At 42.9% G+C, this 15,184-nt stretch overlaps 1 protein-coding gene across 1 annotated transcript in view; it reads left to right on the top strand.

The window, feature by feature from the left end:
- ABCA4 (ATP binding cassette subfamily A member 4) overlaps positions 1-15,184 on the top strand; it is a 157,356-nt gene that overhangs the window by 25,956 nt on the left and 116,216 nt on the right. The window contains exons 7-10 of the mRNA XM_077119351.1: positions 10,562-10,651; positions 12,945-13,185; positions 14,192-14,331; positions 14,935-15,051. Coding sequence (XP_076975466.1) covers positions 10,562-10,651; positions 12,945-13,185; positions 14,192-14,331; positions 14,935-15,051 — 588 coding nt within the window. The remainder of the gene's footprint in view (positions 1-10,561; positions 10,652-12,944; positions 13,186-14,191; positions 14,332-14,934; positions 15,052-15,184) is intronic.

The following is a 15,184-nucleotide window of genomic DNA, read 5'->3' as shown; positions in this document are numbered from 1 at the left end:
AACTCATTTTTGGGAGGATTTGGGTTTCTGATATTTCTCATTCTCTATAGGAGTTCTTACTTTTTGATGGTTTAGGACCACCATTGAGAATCTGACAAGAGCTTTAAACCCTTTTTCTGGAGGGAAAATGTAAGCTCCCACAGACGCACAGCGGGTGGGAAGTCACCGAGCTGCTGAAGCCTGACCCCATGTTAACAGTTTCTGCGCTCAAATTCCTTTCCACCCTTCCGCTGATATGTACCCTTTCCTGAAAGGTCTGCTGTATAGCCACAGCTTCTTCTTCGTCTCTCCTTGTAGTAATTAGCATCTCCCCTGAGTGGGATCCAGGGGCAGGAGGATCAGAGATGTGGGCAGCCCACAGGGCCGCGGGAAGCTCTTTGGCCCGCCAGCCAGGGGCCCCTAACGTGCTGTCGTGTGAAGGAACCTCAGCATCCCCATCTTTAAAAATGAGATAGATAAGACCTTTTCTACATATCTCACAAGAACAGTTGGGTGGGCAGGCCACAGTGGCTCACGGGCAGAGTTCTCGCCTCCCATGACAGAGACCCAGATTCGATTCCCAGGGCCTGCGCATGCAAACAAAACAAAGCAAAAACAAAAAAACAGCTGGGGGTGCAGGTGTAGTTCAGTGGTTAGAATGTCCGCCTTTCATGCGGGACACCTGGGTTCGATTCCTGGACCATACGCTGCGCCGCCCCCCCCCAAAACAAAAACAGATGGAAAAGAAATGAATGAAATGAATGAAAGCCATTTTTTGCTCTTATCAAAGCAAGAATACAATGGCTTTGCTGGAGGCCCCTTCCTCACCCCTCAGTGCTCCATTCCCAGAAATGCCCTCTTCAACCCCTTAGAATGCTCTCTTCTTCAGACCCCTGGACTAGGAAGAAGTCTGTCTACCCGTGTCACCTTTCAACAGCCCCCAGATTCCAAACTCAGTTTTGCTTTTGTCAACCGCAAATACCGGGACTGAAGTCACCGCAGAGAGAAAAAAAAGCCCAGTTTCTGTTTAGCCAAAGGGAGCCCCATAACTCATCTGTTCACAGACTGCAGAGCCCACCCCCACATTCAAACGCTCTGTTCCCTCCAGTCCGAGGAGACAGCGTGGCTCTGCGACTTCTCCCACTAGACGGTTTGGCATTCCGCACCCCCCCCTCTGCCCCGAGTGATTTAGTCTGAATTCTCCACTCATGACGCATTTCCTGGTACTCAGGGTGTCCCCTTCTGGTTGCCCCCTCACCACTGAAGCCAGCTTCCTCCCTTTTCATCTGATGCTTAACAACTGTCAGGTTGCAACAAACATGCTTCAAATCCACATTCTCCCAGTTACCTAGCAACCACTTCCCTCCCGGATAAATCTGGGTTTCCTGTAGCAGCAGACCCGGGACTGAGAACCGCAGGCCCCACAGTCTGTCCCCAGCTTCATTTGCTTTCACCTCTGGTCTGGGTGCTTTCACGACAGCAGCTCGTCCCTCGATCCAGAATCTTCTCCTTCGATCCAGAATCTTCTCCCAGCTCCCAGGGGCCATGTCATTCCCATAAGCATACAATTAACTATTAACATACTAGTCACTGCTACTTATGTTAGTTATATCCTCAACTTAGAAATTTATACTGTTTTCCAGATTGTCTTCTGAGAAAAAATAAAATAAACAAAAATGCACTTCATAAAAATAGGTTCATTTCATGTGTGGGCAGAGTTGCATTTGTTTAACACATCTGTTTGATGAATAACAAATACTTCTCAAACAAGATTTTTTCAAGAGCTAATATGCTTTAGTCTGCCTTAAGAAAAGAGAATGCACAGCCCCGAAGGAAACTTTTGCTGCTCCCTGAGAACCCAAGCAGAGCCTCTAACTATGATAACTAGGCTCACGTTTCAATTTCTTAAGTACAGGACCGAGGCCCAGAGAGTCCTCCGATCAGCTGCAGGTGATGGGCTCTGATAGACAGGCATCACTTCCCAGCCCTCTTTGGAGATCCAGTCTTCCTTATGAGATCTGATCAGACCCTGGACTTGGGTTGGTTGTGCTGAGCCCAGTATTGACAGGGAAGGGTTATTCATTTTGGGGGACGTTAAGAGAATGTCTGGCATGGGAAGCTGTGGTGTGTGTATGTGTTGATGATGATGATAATACTTGTCATTTTGATTTATGACCTTTTTTTCCAGAAATGTTTTCACATTTCTATTAAAATAAACTTACAGTCTCTTCTGGTTCTCCTAACAGGAACAATTCATGTGAATTTGAATAGATAATGGGGGGAGGGAAGCAAAGAAAAAGGAAAGCCCTGAGAAAAGTATTTTTTAACTTAGGGCAGCATCAGCCAGATGATTGGTCAACAGATGCATGTACAGGGTTGTCCGGGGCCAGGCGCTGTTCTGAGGGGTGAGTGGTGTCTAAAACGAAGGTGTGAGTTTAAGACCTTCATTATTTACTATCACCACTGGGAAAAAGTGGGAAGTGAATTGCAGGTATAGTATCAGGCACATAACTGGAGCTTAGGTAAATATTTGATGAATGAATATTAAATTATTAACAAAATTGAAAAATAGTGTTGACCAAATACAAAAAAATGCATCTCAAGCTGTTATTTCTCCTATAACCACTCCCCTAAATTCCTGGTCTTGTTATCTGGCCATCTCTCTCTAGTCATTCTCTCTTCTGACCTCCTCACTTTCCTTCCTCCTCCTGGAATGCCTCACCCTCCCCTTCTATCTAAAAACACTGCCCTCACCCTCATGATCACCCAGCTCATCTTCTTTCCAAAATTAGTTCAAGTGTTACCTTCCCAGGCCCCAGGTGAAACTAACCATTCCCTTCTTTAATGTCACCATCATGTCTTGTAGGGACATCTCTTGTGGAATTTATACTAGATTATAATCTTTTCACTCAAGTAAGACAACCAATACTTATTTAACATCTACTCTGTACCGTGGCCTAGTGTATAAAAACAAAACAAAGCCCATCCCTATGTTTAATGGGTTTACCATCTGGTGAAGTGTTTTAGTTTCCTGGGCTGCTTAAAGTAGATACCATGATAAGGGCTGGCTTAAACAATGGGAATTTGCTAGCTTACAGTCTGAGGCCAAGAAAATGTCCAAATCAAAGCATCAGCAAGGTGATACTTTCTTCCTGAAGACCAGCTGCCAGCAATCCTTGGCTCCTCTACCACAAGGCAAGGCGTAGTGTCTGCTGGTCTCTCCCTTCTCTTCAGGGTTTCATTGTATTCAGCTTTTCACTTCTGTGACTTTCTCTCTCTATGTCTGAATTTCACTCTCTTGTAAAAGACTCCAGTAAGAGGATTAACACCCATTCAGACTGAGGTGGGTCACACCTTAACTGAAATAGCCTTTCGAATGGGCCCACCTACAATGTGTCCACACCCACAGGAATGGATTAAATCCAGAACACATTTTTCTGGGTGTACACAGCTTCAAACCACCACATGAAGAAACAGATACATAAAAAAAAAAAATAGAAACCAATATAAAAGTGATAACCAGATGCACTGAGAATTTATGAGGATAGCTAGCAGGGATACAACACATGGTAAAGGAAGGCAGGGAGAACATGGTGGTAGGGAAGAGGCTTTCTGGAGAAGGAAAAGTGACTTCAGATGAATTGACTCTGGCCAGTAGGGGCGGGGTGAGCAGTGGTGTGTTGGGATGGGGTGGGAAGAGGTGGGGTTGGCCATCTTATCCATTAGACCCTAAAGTGTCAGACATAGCATCTAAGGGCTGCAAGCTTTACAAAAGCCTACAAAAATGTTTGAGATCTAAAAATAAAAAAAATTGGCTCCAAATGCCAAGAAAAACCTTTAGAACTGAAATTAACAAGTATTAAATTAAAGGTTTAAGTGAAATAATATTATCAAACTTTATTGTAAAACTTAATATATGATTAAATAACCATAACATATGAAATTCAGAACCAGTTTATATAGTTCAGGTTGTCCCACTTTACAAACATTCCTAAGTATTTACAATGATTGCTGAGAAATTATACCAGATCATTCATTAAATGAGTTACTCAAAGTCAATTTTAAAAGCAAGATTAGGAGCCTTAAAAATGTACAGCTATATAAACATAGATGAATAGATAAAAACATAAGTGCTTTTCCATGTGTTGAATGAGATTCAGGATGGAATCTCAAAGTCAGAGTGTCTAGAGTCTCTGGAGGTCAAAGAGATGGGATGAAGAGAGAATATCCACTGAGGCAAGATATGTGGCAGAAAATGGTCATCTTGGTCATCTGAGAAAGAATAACTCAGAAAGAAGAGAGAGTACTTAGAAGTGGCAGGCACTAGTAACTGATTGACTCGATCTCTAACTTCTTTGGGTACATGAATGTGACAATTCCTTTGTTTCTGTGCCTCTGGGTTTCTGCTCTTAAATCCTCTTAGGTAACTTCCCATCATCCAGAACCTGGTTGTCTTTAATTTGTGCAGCTTCTTCGGACTCTGGTCCTTGACCTAGTTTCCTCCTAAAGCCATTTTTCAGATGTCCCTTTCCAACCCCCTCTGCAATCTGTGGGCTCATCCTGCCCCACACACATACCTACCACCAGTTCTTAGGTCTCCAAACTGGGAATATGGACGATGGGATGGGGAAGAATCAGATGACTCCCAGGCTCCTAGCTTAGGTGACCTAGTGAATGGTAGAGCCAAAAAACTTAGTACGATAGCACAGGAACAGATGCTGTTTGGTGGAAGGTGAAATATACTTGTTTAGAACATATTGGATCTAGGAAGTATCGGATGCACAAGTCTGGAGCCCTAGGGAGAGCTCTGGTCAGAGGTGCACATTTAGAAGTCATCAACGAAAAGGTAGCAGATGGAATGATAAAGTGGATGAAACAATCCAAAGAGAGTGTGCAGATGATTGAACTGGGCATGAGGGCCTCAGGAACCCCAGCCTTTAAGGAGAAGGTGGTGGCAGAGGAACTCATGGGAAAACAGAGAGGGAAAAAAGGAAATCAGTTCAGAGCAGTGTTGCAGAAGTCAAGAAAAGCAGGGAACCATCCTTTAGGCTTGAAAACTAAGAGGAAACTGGGGATTCTAACTAGAGTCCATCTTAGGATGGCAAGGATGCAAAATGAGGACGTGGCAGTGAAATAATGAAGTCACTGAATGTAGATCACTCTTCCAAGAAGAAGGAGGACAAAGGATGAAGGAAGGAAGTTACACTGTAGCTATAGGGGGATAAGGAATTAGAGGAACACTCTCTCTTTCCTGTATGAGAGTATTGAGCATATATACACGTAGGGATGGGAATGAGATTTCTGAAGGTAGACTCCATGAAGGAAAGACTGTTTTGTGCATTACTGTACCCCCAGTACTTAATACATAGTAGATACATAATACATATTGTCGGATGTGTGATTATATCATTTAGAAATTGCAATAGACTGTAAGTAACAGAATGGTGAATAACGGTGGATTTCATATTTCTCTCTAAGCAAGGAGTTTTGGGGTAGATAATCCAGGAGAGGTAAGGAGCTCCACAAATGTCCTCAAAAACCCATGCTCTTCTCCTTCACTCACCTCCACCCTGGGCTTGCTATCCTACAATCTCGAGATGTCTGCTCTACCTCCCCCAGCACATAATGTTCCAGGAAGGGAAAGGGATGGGCCGAGGGACCTCCTTTAAGAAACCTTTCCCAGAAGCCTCACCCTATGACTTCTCCTGATACTTGATTGTCAGAACTGTGTCATGTGGCCACACTGTATACAAGGGAGGCTGGGAAATGTAGTTCTATAGTCAGGCACTATCACCTTCAGCAAAATGGGATAACAAACAGCAATCTTTACCATGGTGACGATGCCGACTCACAGCACACATGGGAGGGAAAGGGTCAAGGGCCCAGGTGCAGAGACCTGGACACAGTAGCTTCTGACCGTGGGTGCGATGCAGCTCTGTCTGGGGGCAGTGCATGCACTGTGAGGATGATCGTGAAGACAGAGATTTATTCACTTTTGTATCTCTTGTGCTTAGCACATAAATTCAGTCAATGTTTGCAGAACAGATAAATGATTCTTTTTTTCTGTGGTCTTTCTTATGCCGAATGTTACTGATTTATTGAGACTCTTTTAGGCAACAGGGTGATAAAAATGCAGGGGGAGCTGGGTCGATAGAGAAAGCAAAAACACTATTTGGGACAGGGTGTTCTACGAGCCCTGCTGCGTGAGCGGATGTGATTGAAATACAAACTGTGGTCAAAACGCAGAACTGTCAATCAGGGGAAGAGATGTAAAAATGAAATTAAAAGCTTCATGTGACTCGAATTAACCAATTTTTAATAGTGGTTACCCTTGTCCGAGGAGAGGGTAGATTGCAGAGAGAATTTTTACCTTGTACTTTGTATCAGTAAGTATTTATTACTTTCGTTATCATTTTTTAAAAATGGATGCAAAAAGTCCTTTAGGGTTCTTTGTCTGGTCTAGAACTACTTGGGCAATAAGATGGATTGAATTAGAAAAATTGAGTGTTTATGAATTTTCAGGAAGTCATTTATGTACTTCAACAAAAGGGAATTTGACTCTAAGATAAAAAGACAAAATTTATTTACTCTTTTAAAAAAAGTAACTTTAAAACAGACTTGTCTTTCAAAGTCTTCTTTAATTGACCAGTGAGGGGGTGTATCATCGCCTCTAGGGTAGTATTCAGTCTAGTGGAATTCACCATTGGGTGGAGTCCAAAGAAAGGAATTAAACAGGCCATTTTAAAAGAGCACATCCGGGCAAGGGCTATAAAGACACTTGGAAAAAGGAGCATCTAAATCTGCCTCGGGACAACTGTCTTTCACGTAGCTGAGTTAGGAATGAGACTTGAAGGATGAGTTGTAGTTCATCACATAAAGAAGCATGGGAAAAACAGTGTCCAGAGCCACGAGGCATAAAAGACATTGAAATGGTTGAGGAGAGGAGGCTGGAGAGGGAGCCAGGCACCAGCTCAGAACAGGCCATATGTGCCTGTTCTCCCAGAGGCAGCAGGAAGTGATGGAAGATTGTTAAGCAGGGGACCTGACAGGCCTGGGTTGGCCTGTTAGGTACATGGGCGACAACGTGAGGATCCATTGGAAGAGAACGCTAGAGTCAAGTGGACCAGTGAGGAGGCTATTCTGATGCAATAGTCTGGGAGAGAACTGATGAGAACTTGAACTAAGACTGTTCTAGTTTGCTAGCTGCCAGAATGCAATATACCAGAAATGGAATGGCTTTTAAAAGGGAGAATTTAATAGGTTGCTAGTTTATAGTTCTAAGGCTGACAAAATGTCCCAGTTAAAGCAAGTCTATAGAAATGTCCAATCTAAGGCAACCAGGGAAAGACACCTTGATTCAAGAAGGCTGATGAAGTTCAGGGTTTCTCTCTCAAATGGAAGGGCACTTGGCGAACCCAGTCAGGGCTCCCCTCTCATCTGGAAGGGTACATGGAGAACACAACGCCATCTGCTAGCTTTCTCTCCTGGCTTCCTGTTTCATGAAGCTCCCAGGAGGCATTTTCCTTCTTCATCTCTGGCTGGTTGCTGGCTGGTGGACTCTGCTTTCATGGCTATGTCGTTCTGCTCTGCTCTCTCTGAATCTCTTTCATTCTCCAAAATGTTCCCTCTTTTATAGGACTTCAGAAACTGAAAGACCCACACAAATGGGTAGAGACCCACCTCCACCTAATCCAGCTTAAAAACTACTCTTGATTAAATCACATCTCCAGGGAGATGATCTAATTACAGTTTCAAACATACATTACTGAATAGGAGTTAGAAATAGCTGCCTTTACCAAATGGGATTAGGATTGAAACATGGCTTTTCTAAGGTACATACATCATTTCAAACCAGCACAAAGACAGTTCTGGAGAGGAAGGAAAAATAAGGATGGGAGTATGTATTTACTTTGTATCCATTCATTCAGGAATTTGTTTTTACATGTCAAAAACTCCTCTTTTTAATTTAAAACATTTAAATACAAAAGTAGAGAGAAAATAAAAAGAACCCCCCATGTACCCATTACCCAGCTTAAACAATGATCCAACTTGGCTGTTTTTGTTTCATCTATTCCTCATTTTTTTTCTCTGTAGTATCTAAAAGCAAATCACAGACATCTTATCATTTTAGTCTTACATACCTCACTGTGTCTCTCTAAAAGATCTGGGCTTATTCATTGTAACAAAACCACAATGCTATGATCACATCTGCTTTAGTTTTCCTTGGCTGATCAAGCAAATACCATGCAATGGGTTGGTTTAAACAATGGTAGTTTATTGGCTCATGGTTTTGAGCCTAGGAAAAAGTCCAAATCAAGGCATCATCAAGGCGATGCTTTCTCCCCAAAGACTGTGATGGTCTGGGTCTGGCTGCTGGTGATCCTTGGTCCTGAGTTCCTCTGTCACACAGCAATGTACATGGTGGCCTCTTCTAGCCTCTCCCTTCTCTTCTGGGTTCTGTTGACCTTCAGCTTCTCCCTTCCCATTGCTTTCTCTTTAAATTTCATTCTGCTTATAAAGGGTTCACAGTAATAGAATTAAGACCCATCCTGACTGAATTGGGCCACACCTTAACTGAAGTAACTTCATCAAAAATGTCCTACCTACAAAGGGTTCAAACACACAGTAATGGATGAAGTTCAAGTGCATGTTTTTCTGATGTACATACAGCTCCAAACCACCAAAACATCCAACAAAATTAACAGTAATTCCTTAATATTCTCTAATACCCAGTGTATATTCAGTTTCCCTGATTGCTGTAGCTTATTTTTTTCAGATCAGATTCAAATAAGGTCTACATGCATTTTGATATGTCTCTTAAGTCTGTTTTAATCTACCGTAGGTCTTAGGGGAGATACTTGGGTGGGAGAATCACCAGGACTTGGTGGTTATCTTGCCACTGGCCCCAGTTTTTCCTGCTTCTTTCCTCCATTCCCATCTGCTCTTCTCAGCCCCACTCTCCTATGGGAAAACCAGGAATTCAAGTGCTTTGCCCAAAATACACTGAATGCTATTTTGAAGGAGTTTGAAAAGAAAAATCCTAGCAAGACCAATCCCTAAGACCAGTGTTAAATTTAAGGAGAGAAGACAGCATCTCAGTGGTGTATTTACAACAGCAGGTTTGCTGCTCTTTCCTCTGGAAATTTCTTGCCATCTGCTTTGTATCTATCACTCATAATAAAGTCTTTCATTTTCTAGTTATAAAATATGCCTGAAATGCTAATATCTCATGAGTGTGCTTAAATGTATTCTAAGGTTTCCGGGCCAAAGGGCATATTAGGGTCTCTGCACCTACAGTAGGGAGAAAGGGGAGCAAGGTCCCACAGCTGGAAATAGGGGTCTGGGATGGTCAAAGACTAACTCAACCCACTTGCCACAGCTGGATCAGTCCAAAGTCATTTAGTAAAACTGCACTGGCAAATAAAAGCCTAGGCTTGTGACCTGAGAATCAAACACTTGAATCAGAATTACAAGTCAAGCTCATTAAAATGCAAATCCCCCAACCTCCCTCCAGACCTACTCCAGCAAACTCCCCACCTGATTGTGATGCACACCTGAGTTTGTGCATCACAAATTTAAGCCTTGGAATTAAGATGTAGAATTCAATCCTAAAAGACACTCTTAGGACCAGTGATTTGATCAATCTTGAAAGTGTGAAGGACAGAGATTCAATCAGGACTTGAACCCTGGGCTCCTGGAAAACAAGGTGTTCACATCAGGGTCTGGGGCTTGGAAATCAGCCAGCTTGTGGCTTCTGTGTTACCCACCAAGGTGGAAAATGCATGAATGGTTGTGTATTGTTGCATGTGCCTGGGCTTACCAGAACCCTGACAACTGGAAGATCTGCAAAGAAACTGGAAGCTGCCAGCAGCAGCTGTGAAAGAACAGTGTTGTAGCTGACCAAAGTTCTCATATGAGAGTAGTGTTGAAGAGAGGAAGATACAGCTGGCTTGAAAAAGGACACAATGGGAGCAAAGAACTAAACAACACTGAGGGAGCCGGGGAGTGTCTGCAAAGCCCCAAAGTGAACAGATGTTCAAGGACTCCACCAGCTTCTTGGGCTGGACCAGGTTGATGCCCTGGACTTAGCTCTTGATTTCTTTGTCCACAGGCTTTGCTTCTGTCAGGCTGACAGTGAAATGTACCCGTAGCTTTTGCTTGGGGATTTCTTCTTTTTTCTGCCACCTTGGGTGCGCCTCTGCAAGCAGCCTTCCTTTGCACTCCCGCAAGCTGCTCTGTTTTCCTTGGTCCAGGAGTCTTGTTTGGTATCTTTAAACCAGCAATCAGCATTGTTTCGGTGTATTTAATGTCACCATGAAGCTATTTGTGATTGACTAGCTCCGTTGGGTGATTGGAATAACGTCCTTTGATATTACATTTGAGAAAATAATTCTGTTTCTGGAAGCAATCTTGTGGAAAATGTTCTGTGATCAGAAAGAAGTCAGAAAATGTTTTTCATGTATACAGGAGATTAGATAGTGCCTGTGTGTGTATATAGATATATAACCTTAAAAAATTTATTTATAAATATTTATTTGTACTTCATAAATAGTTTTGAAAATATTTTTTGTATCAATTATAGCTTCCCACACTCCTAGACAGCAATTCCCAAGGTATCAACCTGAGATCTTGGGGGAGAATATTATCTGATATGTCTCCAAGAATTCAAGAGGTAAGTGGCCTGATGATGGTAATTATAATTTCATTGTATATATTTTCTACCATTTTACCATACTTCTTATGTCAAATAATGCAATGTACTTCAAACCTGTTCAAGGAGAAATACATTGATTTTTCCATCTAACATTTTCAAAGCACATGGCCATATCCTACATTATCTGTGCTCCTGAATGAAGGGCAAAAAGAAAGGAACCATGCTTCTGATTTTACACCTAGGGAGAAATGCCATTGCAAATAACCAACTTGCAGGTGTGCCACAAATTATCAGCAGACTTACAATCACATCTAAGTCTATCCAGTACTGAGGTGGTCCTTTATTCTGCTATGCTCTTAAAATACACTCAATATATACCACTAATAATAATGGCAAATGCTTATATAGTGCTTTACAGGCTCAATTCCAAGTATTTTACACACATCAACTAATTTCAGGACAAAGAAAATAATTGATATTTTGGTGTTGTTCTGTAAAAGACATGCATTTTAATTAATATCTGGTTGCACAAGCATTCTCCCAGATAGAAATTTCTTCTTTCTCTCAGTGGATGAGTGGCCTTGGGGATAGGATGATGAATGAGGCAGGCATGGAAGTTCCTTGTGGAACTTGCAGTGCTATGGGGAAGAAATATGTGAACTAAGCAATCACCTTAACGTACGGTGAGAGTCATGAAAGGGAGGCACATGGTAAAATGTGATTTTCCCTAAACTTTCCCCCTCCAGTATTTTCAGCTGGCGTGGGCTTAGCTAACTTGGAAAAATATGTGGTTGGAATAAGTCTTTATAAAATTTAGCTCAGCCTGAGTAGAGAAGGAGCACAACTGTGCAGGGAAAGTTCTGCTCATGTTCACCTCTGCAGTGGGAGTCTTTGTTTAACATTCTTTTAAATCAGCACTTTCAAAATTCATATAGAGGGTTGAATTTGAAAGAGAATGTGAGAAGATCCCCAAAGCCTGTCGATACTCTTATTTCTGCTTGGTGGTTCCAGAAAGTTCCTTGCCTCTCTAAATGACAAGTCTAAGCTTTTGCGAAGGAGGTTGAAGCAGATGGCCGAGTTTATATTAACTGATACTGGGCCATTTGATCCTGGAACAGCCCCCTTCATCTCTGAGGGCTTTGATTAAATGAGCAACATAATAACGGTAATAACCCCTTGCTAGGCAGTCATAAGGCTCACTGTTGTGGAAGCAATTGGAGATTCTGACTTTATTATTGAAGTACAGACTGTGATTATAGGCATGACTCACTGTGTGGTTTCTCCATGGGGTTTATCAGTTTCAGAGGGCAAGTGATGGCATGCGGACAGAGAGAGGCATGGCAGGTAAACATCCCTTATTGCAGTAGGGGAACTGTTTTCAGTCTCACCTAGTTGAATCCTGATGGCTTATACAATTCCCAAGTGCTTTTGAAAATGGGTAATAAGATGTGTTTGGGGAATAAAAGCAGCATTGCTTTTATTTTTAATTTTCCCCCAAAGCTAAGTCAAATGATTTTATGGGAGCTGAGATAGTGCCAACTCTGGCACCCCTAAAACTTATTTTTCAGCGTTACAGATATGCCTTCAAAGGACAGGGCCAGTGAGTGTCAGGGGCACCATATGGAGAATAGGAGACCACCAGTCTCCTCACAGATTGGCACAGAATTTTAAAAATGTTTTTCCAAGAATGGAGACTTCATCTGTTGTACATGTGCTTGAATCTTAGAGTACATGCACATGCACACGCGCACACACGGGCGGAAACCACACGTTTCAGGGAATGAAGGAGTTCACATTTGATAAAATTAATAAAATAAAAAGGTGATTTCCCAAATATAAGAAGAACAATTCTAAATTATTTGGCTAAAGAAATTTGCTCTGACCTTGCCTTTCTTGGACAGAGCCATTCCCCCATCATTTTATTTCCCAGTTCCTTCCACTTCCTTCATCTTGATGGGATAACAGAACCCAAGACCTCACTTCTAACAAAATACTCTCTGGATTTCCCTAAGGACACATTCCCAAGAAATTCAAATGAAGAGAAGTGAAAGAAGAGAGGTGATAGTAAGATGTTTTGAGGTTCACTTTTTTATTTTCTTCCAGGCACATCCTAGTTTCTCCTAAGCCTTGAATAGGCAGTAGGTTTATTATCATAACTGGAGTAAGAATTGCTGAGATTACGGATAATCTCTTTTAAATGTGGAAGTCAAACATATCTGTGGAGGTCTTCCCAGACTTTGGAGTTTGGCTTTGAGGCAGATAATGATTCTGGCTGCCTTTGAATTAATTCGAAGCCTTTGTCTTGCCCTAGTTTGTCTATCGGCCGAGTGTTCAAGACTTGCTGTGGGTCACCAGGCCTCTCGTGCAAAATGGCGGCCCAGAGACCTTCACACAGCTGATGGGCATCTTTTCTGACCTCCTGTGTGGCTATCCAGAGGGAGGAGGTTCTCGGGTGTTCTCCTTCAACTGGTATGAAGATAATAACTACAAGGCCTTCCTGGGAATTGACTCCACAAGGAAAGATCCTGTCGCTTCTTATGACAAAAGAACAAGTAAGTTTTCTGGGTCCTGTATAAATCGGCCTCTGATGTGCTGAGGGTTAACACTTCCAGGTTAAACCAGTCCTGGGGTTGACCTCCTTGATCTCATTGAGTGGCCTTGGGCAGAGGGGCTCTTCCTTCCAGAAACTCCATTTCCTCTCTTCTAGAGAAGGGGTCAGGTCTCATAAAGAATTCTGGATATAAGCCATGGAAAGAACTGGGGCCCACTTGGATAGGGAACAAAGGGGACATTTCCCACGGATCTAATTGAACTAAGGTTAAATTCTAGAGGAAGAGAAGAAAGATAAATGAGGAGGCAACCTAGAGTTGCAAGCAAAGCTTGGGTCAGAAGGGCCCTGGCAAGTAAACAAGGCTGCACAATGTTTTTACAGACAAAACGCAGGGAAAATTGTGTGTGTAGTACTGAATTACTTTCCAAATGGCAAGTCCCTGGCACATAATCTTTCCCACCTTTTGCTTTTTTTTTTTTTTGGCTCCTCTAGGGTGGAGAGATGGGGTGAAGAAGAAATGCAACCAGGTGACCCTCTAGTTAAAAAAAAAATGAAAAGAGGCTCACCAAAAGTGGTTGGGCTGTAAAATAGCACCTCACAGCAGGGAAGTTAAGCAGCTAATTGAAGGGGAAATTATCGAGGTTAAAGCTGAAATTCCAAAGGGAGGGCTTGTTTGGCCTCTTGGACCCTTTCATCTGAGAATGGCCTCTGTTCCTGGCAATAATCACCAGCAGACCTCTCAGCCCCCTTCTTCTAAAGCAGCAAAAAAACCACAGGGCAACCCCCTTCCTTTGTTTCTTTGATGAGGCCATTGTTGAGGTGCACTGTGGCATTTTGTTACTTACTAATGATTGTTATTGGTGGAGTACAGCCTCTTAATTTAGGGTATTCCTTAAATCCTCCAGGGTGGAGTTGAATGAGACATGTGACTTGGACACACTAATGACTATGTTTAGCTGTGAGCAGTCAGGGAGTTTCTATAAAGCCTGCCCTTTCTCTCCTGGCAGCACCCTTTTGTAACGCACTGATCCAGAGCCTGGAGTCAAACCCTTTAACCAAAATAGCCTGGAGGGCAGCAAAGCCTTTGCTGATGGGAAAAATCCTCTTTACTCCGGATTCCCCTGCAGCTCGCAGGATACTGAAGAACGTAAGATCCCAGCTGCTCTTCTCCCTCACTCCACCGCCTGCCCAGAAGAATGAATGTTGTGAGCATGTGTGTGTATTTGAATGTGCCCTCCAGGCAGGGAGCCTCATGCTTGTTTTTGGCTAAGTGGACTCGCATTTCCTCCCCAATCCAGAGTCATCTCTGGCATGCTCTGCTCCAGCCCCCCTGCCTGGGTCCTCCCCTCCCTATTGCAGCCTGCAATGAGGTTTTCATCCTACTGCTCCAATTATATCCCTGATGGAAGGGTTTATAGTTCTCTGACTCTTGGCTACATGGGATGGATAAAGATAGGGAGGAAGGGAGGACAAATATTTGTTCACAGGGAATCCAAATCTAGCTTTAATGAAGCCCTCAGACACCCATGTCCTGTACACTGAGGTCTGAGATATTAAGAAATTGGATTATGTCAATCCGGGAGGCTGGGAAAGGACGGTTTGTTCTGGGAAATACCAATAGACTGAGAAAATAAAAACACTTCCTCCAGAAGTCTTTCCCAAATATTGAGGGTGTGTGACGGGGGGACAGGAAAGACACAAGCAAAGGTTCTCTCTCCGTTTGACTCTCCATTCTTGCCTCTGGTTTTAGGCCAACTCAACTTTTGAAGAACTGGAGCGCCTTAGAAAGTTGGTCAAAGCCTGGGAAGAAGTAGGGCCCCAGATCTGGTACTTCTTCAACGAAAGCACGCAAATGGCCATGATCAGAGTATGGACGGCCTCAGAAGATGGCTGGGCAGGGGAGGAAGGGCCAGAAAGTTCCATTAGTTTTCCTTTTCCCAGGAAAGGGTTAATCATTCCTGGAGTTAAATCAAAATGTCAGAAGCAAGGCTTAAAGGCAC

This window comes from Tamandua tetradactyla, chromosome 11 (assembly GCF_023851605.1).
Source record: "Tamandua tetradactyla isolate mTamTet1 chromosome 11, mTamTet1.pri, whole genome shotgun sequence".
In the NCBI taxonomy this organism is placed as follows: Eukaryota; Metazoa; Chordata; class Mammalia; order Pilosa; family Myrmecophagidae; genus Tamandua; species Tamandua tetradactyla.
Note: the sequence above shows the minus strand (reverse complement) of the source record. Positions and strands in the feature narration are given on the sequence as shown.